This window comes from Phyllostomus discolor, chromosome 6, assembly GCF_004126475.2.
Source record: "Phyllostomus discolor isolate MPI-MPIP mPhyDis1 chromosome 6, mPhyDis1.pri.v3, whole genome shotgun sequence".
Lineage (NCBI taxonomy): Eukaryota > Metazoa > Chordata > Mammalia > Chiroptera > Phyllostomidae > Phyllostomus > Phyllostomus discolor.
Genome location: NC_040908.2, coordinates 79141053 through 79157085, shown reverse-complemented (window position 1 = coordinate 79157085; position 16033 = coordinate 79141053). Strand labels below are relative to the sequence as shown.

The following is a 16033-nucleotide window of genomic DNA, read 5'->3' as shown; positions in this document are numbered from 1 at the left end:
TGTAGTTTTTTAAAAATATTTTATTTTTTCATTTCTAGAAAGAGGGGAAGGGAAGGGAGAAAGAGGGAGAATAACATCAATCAGTTGTCTCTCACATGCCCCCAACTGGGGACCTGGCCTACAACCCAGGCGAGTGCCTTAACTGGAAATTGAACTGGCAACCCTTCTATTTGCAGGCCAGCATTCAAACCCACTGAGCCACACCAGCCAGCGCTGTTTCATAGTTTTTATTGTTCAAGTTTCACCCCCTTAAGTTAAATCTTAAGTTTTTTCACTTTGTGGTGCTATTATGAATGGAATTGTTTTTGAAATTTTCTTTTCACATTGTTCATTATTCATATGGAGAAATGCAACTGATTTTTACTTTTGTGTGTTGACTTTATATCACGCTCCTTTACTGAATTTATTTACTTGTCCTTAATAGTTATTTTGTGGAATCTTTAGGACTTTCTATATATACGAGAACATCTACAAACAGTCTTGCTTCTTCTTTTCTAATTTGGGTGGCTTTTATTTATTAATTTTTTTACCTAATTGCTCTCACTGGAATTCCCACTACTATATTGAATAGAAGTAGAGGGTAGACATTCTTGCTTTTTTCATGATCTTAGAGGAAAAGCTTTCAGTCTTTCACCATTGAGTCTGATATTTGCTGTGGGTTTTCATATATGGTTTGTATTAGTATTTTATTCCTTTATATCACCAAATAGTATTCTATTATGTGATATCCCGTATATATTGTATTCATCAAACTGGGTTTTTTCACCTTCTGACTATGATGAATAATGTTACCATGAACATTCATATATAAGTTTTTATGTAGGCATGTTTTTATTTCTCTTGGGTGTGTACCTAGAATTGGAATTGCTGGGTTATGTGGTAACTGTGTGTTTAATTTTTTAAGGAACTTCCAAATTGTTTTTTCAAACTAGCTGTATCATTTTATATTTCCACCAACAATGTACAGTGGTTCCAGTGTCCACATCCTTGCCAGTACTTATAATTGTCTGTCTTTTTTAGTATAGATATCTTACTGAGTTTGAAATGGTATCTATTGTGGTTTTGTTATACCTTTTTTTAACTTTTACTTTAGAAAAATGTCTTTTATTAATAACAATTTTGTAAATTATGAGTACATTATATTCATGAAAAAATCTCCTAGCTCTCGATAAGGAACATTACCCTTTTATGCAAATTTTGTCTGTTTCTGTACACACCACTTAACAATAAAGAATAGAGTCAGCCTTCTCTGTACTCTTTTTTTTTTAATTATTTAAATTGTTGTTGCAGTACAATTTTCTATCTTTTACTCCCATCCTAACCCACCCACCCTGTATTCTTAAATTTCTTTTTTTTTTAAGATTTTACTTATTTATTTTTAGAGAGGAAAGGAGAGAGAGAGACAGGCAGACAGGCAGACAGACACATCAATGTGCGGTTGCTGGGGGTCATGGCCTGCAACCTAGGCATGTGCCCTGACTGGGAATCAAACCTGTGATGCCTGGTTCGCAGCCTGCGCTCAATCCACCGAGCTACGCCAGCCAGGGCGTATTCTTAAATTTCTAAATGCCTGACTGAAATTTTTTACTTTCCCAAGTGCACGGATTAGATTAATGTACATATAGCCACAGAGAGTCATCAAATACCTTCTTTTTAAAGTTGAAAGTTTCTCAAGGCTAATAGACTGTAAATTAAATTTAGGCAGTGTAAAAATATTAATACAACTCTTTCCAGTGAACATTAAAGATTTTAATCCATTGACTCTGTATTTTCTGTATCTATCTAACTCTAATCTCTTTTCATATTGATAATAGGAAGGGAAGTGAATGTATACTTAAAGGAATATAACCTTTATAATGTTTTTGTTTTAAAAAGGGAGGGAAAATATTTGAAGTGTACATTAGAAAATACTAATATTTCTTTAAGTGACAGGTACACATATAGCTGTTATAACAGCCTGAGTACTTTTATGTATTTTAAAATATTACCCCCAACAAAATACAAATGGTCAATAACATTGAAAATATACTCAATTTCACTCATAATTTTAAATGTGCATATTATAACATGATTAACTGTTTTGCCTTTATTGTATTTTAAAAGATTCAGAATTTGGAGGTAATATAGAGAAAGATGGAGGAGATGGGCTCTCCCTTACATTAGTAATACAACTTTTTAGAGGAGCAATTAAGTGGTAGCAGTTAAAATTTTTAAGCCATGTGCCCTTTCATTCAACAATTCCACTTCTAGAAAATAATCCTACCTATCATCTCAACTGAATCAAAAAAATGTATAAGGATATTCATTCCAACATGTGGTTGCAAAAAAACTGGAAACAACCCAAATACTTCTCATTGGGGGAATTTAGAAAGAAGTCAAAGTAAATTCATTTGAAAAGGCAAATAAACTCTGACTGGTATGGCTCAGAGGATTGGGTGTCATCCTGAAACTAAAATATCACTAGTTTGAATCTTGCCTGGGTTGCAGACCAGGTCCCTGTTTGGGGGTGTGCAAGAAGCAACTATTTGATATTTCTCTCCCTCTCATCCCCCCACCCACACGTCTCTCTAAAAATTAATAAATAAAATCTTTTTTAAAAAGGAAAGAAAAGGCAAGTTATAACCATATGTGTCTAGAGTGTTCATGTTTTCCTTAAGATACTTCTGTGTTCGTGTGTGTGAAGCTTTCGAGGAATATTCCTGGGAACTTAGAACTTTACTTCTCTGTACTATTTCGCTTTATTTCTCTCAATAGGTGTTATTTTTATGGATTTCTTTAAAACTTAGTTAATATTTAAATATATTCTGTTTTTAAAAGAATAGGTGACATACTTTTCCCCCCAGTTAGATGCCTTTATTTTGTGACAAATTTCTGTGGCCTCACTTCTTAGTATAATTTAAATAGAAGTAGTGAAAGCAGACCTATTTAGATGATCGTATCTTATATTCTCTTACTATGTGCATATGGTATTTTACATGAGTTGATTTTCGGGTGGTTTTTTGGATAAACCCCATTTAGTCATAGTGCTTTATGTGTTGCTGGACTTGGTTTGCTAAAATTTTGTTGAGGGTTTTTGTGTATATGTTCACGTGGGACGTTAGTCTATAATTTTCTTTTTCTTTTTTAAGATTTATTTATTTTTAGAGACAAGGGAAGGGAGGGAGAGAAACATTAATGTGTGGTTGCCTCTCATGCAGACCTGGCCTGCAACCCACCCAGGCATGTGCCCTGGCTGGGAATCAAATCGGCAACGCTTTGGTTCGAAGGCTCACACTCAGTCCACTGAGCTATACCAGCCAGGGCTATAGTTTTCTTTTCTTGTGATGTCTTTGTCTTCATAATTGATTTCCTATGTCTGCTGTAAAAAGTCATTACAAACTTGGTAGCTTATTCTTTCACATTTCTGGAGGCCAGGCATCCAAAATCAGTTTCACTGGGCACAAACTAGGGTGTTGGCAGAGGCACTAGGGGAGAATCCATTTTGTTGCCTTTTCTGGCTTCTAGAGATGCATTCTTCGGCTTATGGCCCCTTTCTCCATCTTCAAAACCAGCACTATGCCATCTTCAAATTACATTATCTTCTGCTTTCTACTCTTTTGAAAGTCAGGATTCTCCTGGGTTTTCAGCCTCTTTACCTCTCATTCTCCTGCTCAGGAGGCTTGTTTAGTCATTCTCATATTTTCACATTATACACTAAGGGTTCAACCCATTCCTCCTACTGTCCTCCATACCTCAGGGTCAGAAAATACAGTAAATCTTGGTGTGCTTCCTTTCCCTCATCATTCACAACCAGTTGGTCACTGCTATTGGTTCTACCCCAAAAATATAAGTCATATTTATTTTTTTCCTGAGGCATAACCTTTGTTATCTCTAACCTGTAATATCAGAAAGCCTTATAACTGGTCTCTGAATCTCTTTGTAATGAATCATCAGTGTCATTAGAGGTACCTCAGAAGCTTCTTATTGTTGCCAATAGTTGTTGAATAAATTTTCAGTCCTTAAATAATTGTCATTAATAAATATTCACTTGAACATTTGTAATATGCCCGATATTATGTTAAACACTAAGGTGAGTAATGGCTGAGTAGAAGCAGACTAAGCCCTGCTTTCCTGAGGCATCCAGTCTATGAATACTTTCACAACAAGGTCTCCTATTCACCCTGCCTCCTCTGTTCAGTCTTAGATCTCACCACTTTTCTCATCCACAAGATTCCTTGTTCTGTAGTCGTATTACATTATTTACTGTTACAGATCCATCAGTGTGTCTTAAAGTGTGGTCTGTAGACGTGAATCACAACCTCTGGCCTAGGAGGTGAGAAGCTGAATTTTTAACATGTACCCCAAGTAGTTCTTGTTACTTACATTCCATGTGCTTTCACAGTAGCATACCATGGTTCATGCAGTTCCCTCTATCAGGAATGTCCTACCTACCTTCATCTTCTCTCTCCCTGCACCCCAAATTCCCTTTTTTGCTTTCCTGTTAATTCTTCAAGACCCTGCACAAAGTCACCTGTTTCCTTTAGCTTTTCTTGACCATTCTTCTCTATATCTACTGCCTTATCACAAAGGATACTTTTGGCCTCGAGTTATAGAAACCCCAACTCTTAGACTGATTTTAATAGGAAAATAATTTATTATCCTACATAACAGAACACCCAGAGGTAGGACACATATCAGGATTGATTGATATGGGAGTTTGCAGTGTCCTAAAGACCTAGATCTTTCCTTCTTTCCACTTTGTTCTCCATAGTAAAGGTTCATTTTCAGGCTGATAGCACACAATTGCACAATTCCCAGGATCACAGTCAGTCATGGCAATGTTAGCAAGCAGTGGACTTCTCATATCTCACAGATCAGAACTTGGTACCATGTCCATTCGAAAGCTAGTCCCCTCCAAGGGTTGGCTTAGACTAATTATCTGAAGTAGAACAGATGCTGAGGGTTAACCACAATGATCATTACATTCCCCAATCCAAAACTTGTCTGTTCCTCTCAATCTCTAGAGCTATCACCTTGTCCTCATGACTTTATATTGTAGTGGAAGATACAATAACACTGATGAAGATAAAGTGGGGTGTTGAAGTAGAGTGACACAAAGGTGGGTAGCTGGTGGCAGGGAACCTCTCCTAGAGTGGTCAGGAAACAAGTCTCAAGAAGAGGTGACATTAAAGCTTGAGACCTGAGTGATGGGGGTCAGCCAGTCATGAATAGGTAGAGTAAAAGTCCTCAATGCAGAAGAAATAGCAGATGAAAAACCCTGAAGTGGAAACACCTTTGTGTTTCTGTCTTCCATGAAATGAAAGCTCTATGAATACCGGTACCTTGCCTGCCTTGTTCTCTTCTGTATTCCTGAGGTTCTGTCTGTCACTGTAGAGAGATGGAAAGAATGTGTGGGGTATAGTAAGTACTCAGTAAATATTTGTTGAATGAATGAATCCACCCACAACAAAATAGATTGTTCCCTCTTATGAGTGCCTCCAGTACTTTATACTCAAGTTATATTTGGATACTTCCACATTGTGTGGTTTCTGTACACATCCCTCCTCCTAAAACTCCTTGAGAACAAGGGCCATGCAGGACCCATCTTTGTTTTTCCATTATTGACATGGTACCTAATCTCATAGTGAGCCCTCCTGTGAATGGATAGCTGAACACTCAGCCTAAGTGTTAAAATGAACTTCTTGTGATAATATACTTAAGTACGTTTTTCAATGTGTTTTTCTGCCTGAGAATCTACAGCAACCTAAAACCCCTAAAAAAAAACTTCTTGGGGAATATCAGTGCTGTATTAAAAAAAAAAAAGTTTGCCATTGTCTTATATGGTTTAAGCTCTTATATTGTATAATTGTGTTATATACTTACATTGAGTGCTAATCAGAACAGTTGTATTTGTAACAGTGTTCTTTATGTGGAGCTTGACTTTCTACTTGCCACTGAAACCAAATTATTTTCCTTTGAAATTCTCTAATAGATACTATACATATAATAATAACTGTCACCTCTTCTAAAAAAATAACCTAAGACACAGAAGCATTTTAAAATAGGAAAAAAACAAACAACCGTAATAGCAAATTAAAAGCTAGATAGGGTCCTGTCACCCAGAAGTAACTATTGTTAACATTTAAACATGGATGTCCTTCTGGACACAGCATGTGGTTCCCAAATTATACTGAATATGGCTCATAACACAAACTATGTCTGTTGAAATTTCATAGGTGATCCCAACACAGTTATGCTTATGAACTATGTATCTTGTCTACAACAGACACCATTATTGTTTTGGCATCTATTAATAAAACTAAAAACAATATTTGTAAATGAAACAATATGCTTTACTTAATAAAGATATAAAGACCATTAGCTAGTTGTTCCTTTCAAAAAGAGTGTGGCTGTTGTTACTGTGTCCCATCCCTTTAATGAGAGAAGCACATCCTTTTAGAATCAGTTTCTATTGATTATAGAAAGGTTTTTATTTAAAAAAATAAGAAGTGCTTATTGATGGCATGGGACTGGTAAGTAAAACAAAGCAGCTATTGAGGGGAGTTATACAGTTCAAAGTTGAGATTTTCACACTAGCTATGTGACCTTGGATATATTTAAATTATCTGAGCCTAGGTTTACTTACCTTAAGTTGAAGTTAGTAACTCCTGCCTTGTGTGGTCATTAGGATCATAAAATAAAATAGGGCATATAGCATTTTTGTGCACATGTACAATGTGGAAAATAGTTCATAATTTGGTAGCTTGCTTTTCTCACTTTTTTTTTAAGATTTATTTATTTATTTTTAGAGAGGGAAGGGAGGGAGAAAGAGAGAGACAGAGAAACATCAATGTGCGGTTGCTGGGGGCTGTGGCCTACAACCCTGGCATGTGCCCTGGCTGGGAATCGAACCTGCGATACTTTGGTTCGCAGCCCACACTCAATCCACTGAGCTACTCCAGCCAGGGCCTGCTTTTTTCACTTTTATCTGTCACAAGTATTTCCATATTGATCAGTCTGTACCCACATTGTTTTAATGGCTATCTAATGCAAATGTCTAGCTAGTCTTTAATAGAGCTCACCCTTGAGCAGCGTCTGGCAGAGTTATTCTCTAGCATAGGCATTTCTTTAGTACTGTGTACTTTGCTATTTGTTGTATTCCTCACAATGCTGGTGCCTTTGATCCAACTATAGGTGTTAATGGTTTGAGGATGCTGGGGATTCTCCATGATGCAGTTTTGTTCCTGATTGAGCAGCTGTCAGGTGCCAAGCACTGTAGAAATTACAAATTCCGTTTTCACAAACCAGAGGAGGCCAATGAACCACCCTTGAACCCTCATGGCTCAGCCAGGGCTGAAGTCCACCTGAGGCAAGTTCCATTTTTCTATAAGCAGTTTTGGGTCCTGATTTATTACCAAATGATATAATTATTTTCCCATATAACCTTTGAGATATGTGGTGTTAGTGCTGTCCTTACTGCTTCTGTTAAAGCATTTCTCTAAATATATTTAATCTTTTGGCTCCAGGAAGTCAGCATTTGACATGTTTAATTTCCTGGCTTCTAAACATCGGCAGCCTCCTGAATACAACCCCAATGATGAGGAAGAGGAGGAGGTACAACTGAAGTCAGCTCGGTAAGTCTTCAGTGGTGAGGGGTCATTTGAAATTCTCTTCTTCCCTCTACTCACCTCTTTAGGGCACTGTGTAGTTTTTCTTGGATCAGAATTTCCTGGGCAACATTTAAGAAGACTGAGATACAGGTTATGTTGAAGTAGGTGTAGCTGGCTGGCAAAAAAAAAAAAAAGAAGAAGAAGACAACAACTTCTGGCCAAGATGGAGGCGTAGGTAGATACACTGTGCCTCCTTGCACAACCAAAAGAAGGACAACAACAATTTAAAAACAACAACAAAAAAACCAATCAGAACTGACAGAAAATTGAACTGTATGGAAGTCCGACAACCAAAGAGTTAAAGACACATTCATCCAGACCGGTAGGGGTGGAGTCGGGCAGCCGGGACAGAGAGGGCTTGTGGCAAAGGGCAGCTGGTGGACCCAGCAAGGTGGTGGATTGTGGAGTGGGGCGTGGTGCGCAAGGTGGCTGGTGGACCAGGTGGTCCCACATTTGCTCCCAGATAAACCAGGAGAAACTGGGCAGTGGGGCAGACTGCACAACCCAGGGTGTCCGCTTGGGGAAATAAAGCCTCAAACCACTGATTGAAAACACCTGTGGGGCTTGAGGTGGCAGTGGGAGAAACTCCCAGCCTCACAGGGGGTTCATTGGACCAGACCAACAGGGTCTTAGAATGTACACAAACCCACCCACATGGGAATCAGCCCCAGAAGGGCCCAATTTGTTTGTGGGAAGTGGGGGAAATGACTGAAATCCGGCAGAGCGAAGCAAGCACCATTGTTACCTTTCGGACCCCCTCCCCACATACAGGGTCACAACACAGCAACGTGGGTTGCCCCGTCCTGGTGGACACCTAAGGCTCTGCCCCTTACTACATAGCAGGCATGTCAAGACAAAAAAATGGCCCAAATGAAAGAATAGATCAAAGCTCTAGAAAAAATAAAACTAAGTGACGAAGAAGTTGCCAGCCTATCAGATGCATAATTCAAAATACTGGTAATCACGATGCTCACAGAATTGGTTGAATTTGGTCACAAGTTAGATGAAAAAATAAAGACTGCTCTAAGTGAAATAAAGGAAAATGTACAGGGAACCAATAGTGATGGGAAGGAAACTGGGACTCAAATCAACGGTGTGGACCAGAAGGAAGAAAGAAATATCCAGCCAGAGAAGAATGAAGAAACAAGAATTCAGAAAAATGAGGAGAGGCTTAGGAACCTTCAGGATATCTTTAAATGTTCCACATCCAAATGATAGGGGTACCAGAAAGAGAAGAGGAAGAACAGCAAGTGGAAAAGTCATTTGAACAAATAAGGAAGGAGAACTTCCCCAATCTGGCCAAGGAAATAGACTTCCAGGAAGTCCAGGAAGCTCAGAGAGCCCCAAAGAAAATGGACCCAAGGAGGAACTCACCAAGGCACGTCATAATTACATGAGCCAAGATTAAAAGTAAAGAAAGAATCCTAGAAGCAGCAAGAGATAAGGAGGCAGTTGCCTACAAAGGAGTTTCCATTAGAGTGTTAGCTGATTTCTCAAAGGGGACTTTACAGGCAAGAAGGGGCTGGAAGGAAATATTCCAAGTCATGAAAGGCAAGGACCTACATCCAAGAATATTCTATCCAGCAAAGCTTTCATTTAGAATGGAAGGGCAGATAAAGTGCTCTCAGCTAAGGTCAAGTTAAAAGAGTTCATCATTACCAAACCTTTATTATATGAAATGGTAAAGGGATTTATCTAAGAAAAAGAAGATATGTGCAGTAAAATGACAGCAAACTCACAATTATTAACAACCACACCTAAAACAAAAACAAAAACAAACTAAGCAAATAACTAGAACAGGAACAGAACCACAGAATTGGAGGTCACATGGAGGGTTATCAACAGGGGAGTGGCCGGGGGAGATAGGAAAAAGGTACAGAGAATAAGTAGCATAGATGATAGGCAGAAAATAGACAGGGGGGGGGGGGGTAAGAATAGTATGGGGAATGTAGAAGCCAAAGAACTTACTTTGTATGACACTTGGACATGAACTAAAGGTGGGGGGGAGTGTGGGTGGGAGGGGGTATGCATGGTGTAGGGGAGTGAAGGGGGGAAATGGGACACCTGTAATAGCATAATCAAGATATATTACAAAAAAATTTTTTTTAATAAACAAATATTTGAAACTAAAAAAAAGAAGAAGAGTATGTTATGGAGGAGAAATGAGATTAACTGTAAGATGTATATGTTCTTTGACCATAGTATACTCTGTCAGCTCTGTCTGTACTGCTCTAGTCGTCATGGTCAGAACATACAATGTGTATTAAAATAGGCCTGATTTTATAAAGTATTTGTTATGCTTGGCCTTGAACAAAATGAATATTATAGCCATATTCTCTAGGAACCTTTGATCTAAGACTCACAATTATTATTTCCTGAATAGAATTAATCAATAATGTGCTTATCTCTTTAGGAGGGCAACTAGTATGGATCTGCCCATGCCCATGCGTTTCCGGCACTTAAAAAAGACTTCTAAGGAGGCAGTTGGTGTCTACAGGTATGGGTAAAATTCTAGAGAGAATTATAGAAAACTACTAAAGTTTTCCCAAATGCTGGAGAGACCTCCCTCATTCCATAACTTAGGTTTTATAGGTATTATTAATTATTGAAGTCCTGGGATCCTGCAGTTCTTGAACTGAACAACAAATTTAACATAAGTCAGCATTACAATGTTGCTCCTTCTAGTAAGACAGAATGGAGAAATTTTTAATCCTTGTCCATTTGTTAGAACATTTAATATGTTCAAATCAGGTGGGTCCAGATTCTTTTCTTTTTTCTAGTGTCTGTCTGTCCCTCTTGAGGGACTAACAGACCAAGGAATTTCATTCATTTATTCATGTAGTCACATAGTTAACCTTATTGCAAAATTTGTGTCTGATCTCTTGTCCATCTTTATGTTTTAGGTCTCCCATCCATGGTCGGGGTCTTTTTTGTAAGAGAAACATTGATGCAGGTGAGATGGTGATTGAGTATGCTGGTAATGTCATCCGTTCCATCCAGACTGACAAGAGAGAAAAGTATTATGATAGCAAGGTGAGTCTCACACTTTTACTCTCCAGTTCTTTTGTTTTGTTATAAAAAGTGGCCATCATTTATAAATATCTCTAGATCAAAAAATAGTGTATTTTATTGATTCAAAAACATGTTTGTTTGTTTGTTTGTTTTCAACATTTTAACACCTGAAATTTGTGGTGGGCCCAGTAAAAGTTTATAAGCCACCCTATGGATCAGTACATAAAATACACTTTGAAGGTTTGTCTGAGTGGATTCCAGAATTAAAAGCACCTAGCAACACATTTTTTAGGTTTCCCTTTCCTGGAGACATTAAGAAACCAGTAGTCTATTCCTGTAATCTAGAGATTCATCATGGAAGCATCATGAGAGATGAGAGAAATCTGGACTTTTTTTTTTTTTTTAAGATTTTGTTTGTTTATTTGTTTGTTTTAGAAAGGAGAAGGGAAGGAGAAAGAAAGGGAGAGAAACATCAATGTGTGGTTTGCCTCCCACATGCCCCCTACTGGGGACTTGGCCCGCAACCCAGGCATGTGCCTTAGACCAGGAATCGAACCATCGGCCCCTTGGTTTACAGGTTGGTGCTAAATCCACTGAGCCACACCAGCCAGGGCAGAAATCTGGACATTTTACTAGAGGAAACTTTGTTTATCGGCAGCTATAAGTCACATCAGAAAAAGGTTGGAAAATGTTCTCAAATCTGAGCTGAAATAACAGGTTCTTCTCCATTCTCCTGCACATATAGGGCATAGGTTGCTACATGTTTCGAATTGATGACTCAGAGGTAGTGGATGCCACCATGCATGGAAATGCTGCACGTTTCATCAATCACTCATGTGAGCCTAACTGCTACTCTCGTGTCATCAATATTGATGGACAGAAGCACATTGTCATCTTTGCCATGCGCAAGATCTACCGAGGGGAAGAACTCACTTACGACTATAAGTTTCCCATTGAGGATGCCAGCAACAAACTACCCTGTAACTGTGGCGCCAAGAAATGCCGGAAGTTCTTAAACTAAAGCTGCTCTTCTCCCCCAGTGTTGGAGTACTAAGACCCAGGGCCATCCAGAGCGGTGCTGAAGGTCTTTGCCAGCAGCTAGGAGTTCAGGATTGAGTGGTCAGTTTAGGGGCCTCCATGATAGCTGAGCTCCGTTATGTCCCATATTCACATTATACATGTGATCATAGTCCCAGAGAGAGATAAGGTCTCAAAGAAAAGATCTTTGATCCACTTTTCACTGGGGCCTTCTGATTATATGCTGTTAAAAAGTAGGAAACGGGGTCCCTAGTAGACTTGCCTGGAAGGAGCTATGGGTTACTTCTGTTGGGAGGTTGGGCCTGAGCATCTCCTCAAAGAGAAGGTGCCATCCTCTCCTTAGCCCTTTCCCAAGTACTGTAAGCAAGGAGTCAGGCAAAGCCTCAACTATAGGGTTGGTTGGGTACCTGATAGTTTGCCAGCCAGGCCCAGCCTGTGGCTATCTGTTGAACAGAGAAGGTCTGATTGTTTTCCCATACGATGTTCCCACTTGAGAGTTTATTTCTACTTGGAAAACAGGATTCTTAGCATCTTTGATATCAAAAAGCTGTCTTGGGGTTGTGCCAATTAATTACCAAACATCGAGCCTGTGGGCTTTAAGTGGGAGTATTATCCCAAGAGCCTTATTTCAGCCAATTACCTTTCTTGCTAATAGGAGCAGCTTCCCTCTCATTCCTTCTCTTCACTCTACTTCTTTGTTTTCCCTGTTCTTCATCCCACTGCTTCCCCATCCTGGATGGTAAGAGACAGTGACTCCCTGCTCAGGGACACTGCCTACTGGGTATACCATGTGCCTATGGAAACGTTCCCTGAGCCTGTGAGCACCCCTAGTGGGGAAATGGACAGGAGCCATTGGCCAGAACCAGACAGAATCAGGAGTTTTTGTACTGCTCCACTGAGAGTTTTAATGGAATATATGTAGCATGATATTTTAGAAGAAGAAAATACCATTTAAATAATTGAATCATGCAACAACCAGAGTATCACAACCAGGATGACCTCTGGGCCCTATTCTGAGGACAAGGTGACTTTTATTTTTCTGTTATTAAGACATAGGAAGATTTAATTTTTATATGGTCAATTTCCAGTTGAAGGCACAACACTAATCAGATTTCCACGCCCAAAACTTGGGGACTAGACCAACTAGTATTGAGGGAACTCTGCCACCTATGCAAAATCCATGGATAAAGTAAGTTAAATGACACTACTGCCCTGATTACTCCTTAGGATGTGGTCAAAGCATCGTCAGATATTCTCTCCCTTCCCCCAAGACAGTGTCCTGAACCTGTCAAATTAAGTCATTGGATTTTACTCTGTTCTGTTTACAGTTTACTATTTAAGGTTTTATAAATGTAAATATATTTTGTATATTTTTCTATGAGAAGCACTTCATAGGGAGAAGCACTTATGACAAGGCTATTTTTAAACCACGGTATTATCCTAATTTAAAAGAAGATTGGTTTTAAATAATTTTTTATTTTCATAGGATGAAGTCAAAGAAAATACTCAGCTGTATACACAAAGTCTGGTTTTTCCTGCCCAACTTCCCCGTGGAAGGTGTACTTTTTATTGTTTAATGTCTAGTTTCTTTGTGCCCTGTTGACATAAAAGTTTCCTAGGTTTGCTCTTTGACAATAAATAGAAAAGGAAGGTCACCCAACTCCATTGGGCCACTCCTCTTCTTTCCCACACTCTCTCCTTTCTGTTATTAGCTCAGAGTGGTGAGAGGTGGTAATCCATTTTTCCCTCATCTGTCCTACTTCAAAGTTAGCAACCAAGTTGAATGACAACCTGACATTTTGATCACCATCAGCCTCATAGATCACCTCATCCCCTTTCCTCTACCCACCAAGTCCTCATTAGCTGCAAAGAATCCACAGATCCTCCGGTGCCCCGTTTTGGGGCAGCCTGTTGAAACTGAAGCACAGTCTGACCACTCACAATGAAAAAAGATTTCTCTCTGCCTTTGTCAGCCACGAGGTTTCAGAGCAGTGTAGTCCAGTGGAGGCAAGACAGCCTTTTCTCCACATGAGAAGCCCGTTCCTATGGAAGTCTGACAAAGCAGTAGGACCCAGCTCAGCACTCTGCTCCAGGACTCATGGTTCTGCTGTGCCTTCCATCCTGGGCTCCCTGTTCTTCCATAACCTTAAGAACTTTGTTTGGTGGCTTTGCTGGAACATTGTCACTGTTTTCACTGGCATGCAGGGAGCACAGAACTGTGGCCAGGATGGCAGAGACTTCCTTGTTCATGGAGAAGTGCCAGCAGGGGACTGGGGAAAAGCACTCTGCCCAGACCTCACCTCCCTTCCTCCTTTTGCCCATGAACGAGACATGGTGGCTCTAGGGGTTCCACTATTGTCTGGTTTCCTTTATTGCACTGTGTGAGATTTTTTTTTTTTTTTGTAAATCCTTTTACTCATTTTCCCCCCAAGAAAAAAACCTTAAGCTGCATTTGTTACTGAAATGATTAATGCACTGATGGATCATGAATTCACCTTGAGAAAGACCCAAAGGCCAGTCTAGGGGTCGGGGAAACTCAGCTAAACTGACCTAGTTACTGCCCTGCTAGGCCATGCTGTACTGTGAGTCCCCTTCCTCATCCTCTTTCTACCAGTCCCAAACCCTGAGGCCAGGGGAGGACCCCACATCTTTCCTTCTGCCAGCTGCAGATCATTTGCCTTGCCTTTCCACTCCCTAGTTGTAACCACAGAAATGAGAAATTCCTCCTTACAGCTCAGCCTTGAGTTCATTGCCAAAATTCAGCATACCTGCCAGCAACTTGGGAAATGAGCCAAGATTTCCCTACAAGAAGGAAACAAGGCAAAAGTGCAGACTGAGGAACTGTGGTGGGTCATTCCTAAGAATAAGCCAAAGGGGCACTCCAAATCCCTAAGGAGTAACAGGCTGCAAACCTGGTCAGTTCTGTGAGAGAGCCAGCTCCCTTAGCTTTGCTGCTAGAACCTGTTACGGCTGCATTTCCTGGTGGCCAGTGACAACCGTGTAACCAGAATAGCTGCATGGGGCTGACCCTTTGGCCAGAACTTGGTCCCTTGGCTCCCGCTATGTTACTGTCCACCACCCCCAGCCCAGCCCCTCCTGTTTTTAGACCAATAACAAGAATTAAAGGGGAAGCCCTGGCAGCTATATATGTTTTCAACCAGTCTCCTTTCCTGGGATCCAGCCCACCGCCCTGTTTGCCTCTGTCAAATCCCCGGCCAATGCAGTGAGCACCATGCAGCTCCCTTGATTTTAAAAAAGAAAAAGAAGAAGAAAGACAAAAAATAATCTTTTAATGAATGTATCTTTCTAAAGGACTGATGTTCAATCAAATATCTGAAAATACTAAAGGTCAAAACCTTGTCAGATAATAACTTTGATTTGGGACTTTTAAATAGGATTTTTGTTTTGTTTTTAAAGGAAAAGCGGGTCACTGCAAAGGGCTGGGTGTAATTTTGTTTCATTTCCTTCATTTAAAGCAATACAAGGTTATTGAGCAGATGGTTTTGTGCTGAATCATGAATACCAGTCAAGTCTCACACTCTGAAAACTTGCAATTTTTTGTCTTGGTTTTCAAATAAATATAAATATGATATATATAGGAACTAATATAGTAATGCACCATGTAACGAAGCCTAGTTCAGTCCATGGCTTTTAATTCTTTAACACTATAGATAAGGATTGTGTTACAGTTGCTAGTAGTGGCAGGAAAATGTCAGTCTGGCACTTCTCTGATCCTCTGAAATGGAGAAACCCAAACCATAAAGAGATGGTGGAAACAGCCCATTCCTAAGGGTCAGAAAGAAATGCAGAAGTGGTGTCACCTGGATCTTTTTTCTGCCAGTAAATGTTGCCAGGCAGTATCTGTACTCCTTGTTCTCTATTTTTGGTTATGAATGTTGGGGTTACCACCTGCATTTAGGGGAAGATTGTGTTATGTGCTTTCCTGGTATCTTGTTCTGAGGTACTCTAGTTCTGTCTTTCAAACAAGAAAATAGATTTGTGATGTTTCTTTCATTGAATTTTAACAGTCTCTTTAGTAAATACAGGTAGTTGAATAATTGTTTCAAAAGCTCAACAGGTAACAAGCTTCTTTTTTAGAAATAGGACATTTCTTGACAACTTTATCATGTATAACAGATCTTTGGTTGTTTTTTCCCCCCTGTGTTCTTCCAAGCTTCTTCTGGTTAGAGAAAAAGAGAAAAAAAAAGAAAAAAATATGTGTCTAAAATCCATCAGTGTTAATAACTCCCTGTGACAGGGATGAAGGAAAATAACTTTAATAGTTCAAAAAATAATAATGCTGAAAGCTCTCTACGAAAGACTGAATGTAAAAG

The 16033-nt window shown here is 39.5% G+C and overlaps 1 protein-coding gene across 2 annotated transcripts in view; it reads left to right on the top strand.

Annotated features, from left to right (window-relative positions):
• KMT2A (lysine methyltransferase 2A) overlaps nucleotides 1-15953 on the top strand; it is a 97697-nt gene extending 81744 nt beyond the window's left edge. For both annotated transcript variants that reach the window (XM_036028469.1, XM_036028468.1), the window contains exons 32-36: nucleotides 7174-7348; nucleotides 7506-7613; nucleotides 10063-10146; nucleotides 10553-10682; nucleotides 11407-15953. In XM_036028469.1, coding sequence (XP_035884362.1) covers nucleotides 7174-7348; nucleotides 7506-7613; nucleotides 10063-10146; nucleotides 10553-10682; nucleotides 11407-11682 — 773 coding nt within the window. In that variant the 3' untranslated portion in view covers nucleotides 11683-15953. The remainder of the gene's footprint in view (nucleotides 1-7173; nucleotides 7349-7505; nucleotides 7614-10062; nucleotides 10147-10552; nucleotides 10683-11406) is intronic.
• Nucleotides 15954-16033: the final 80 nt, after the last annotated feature.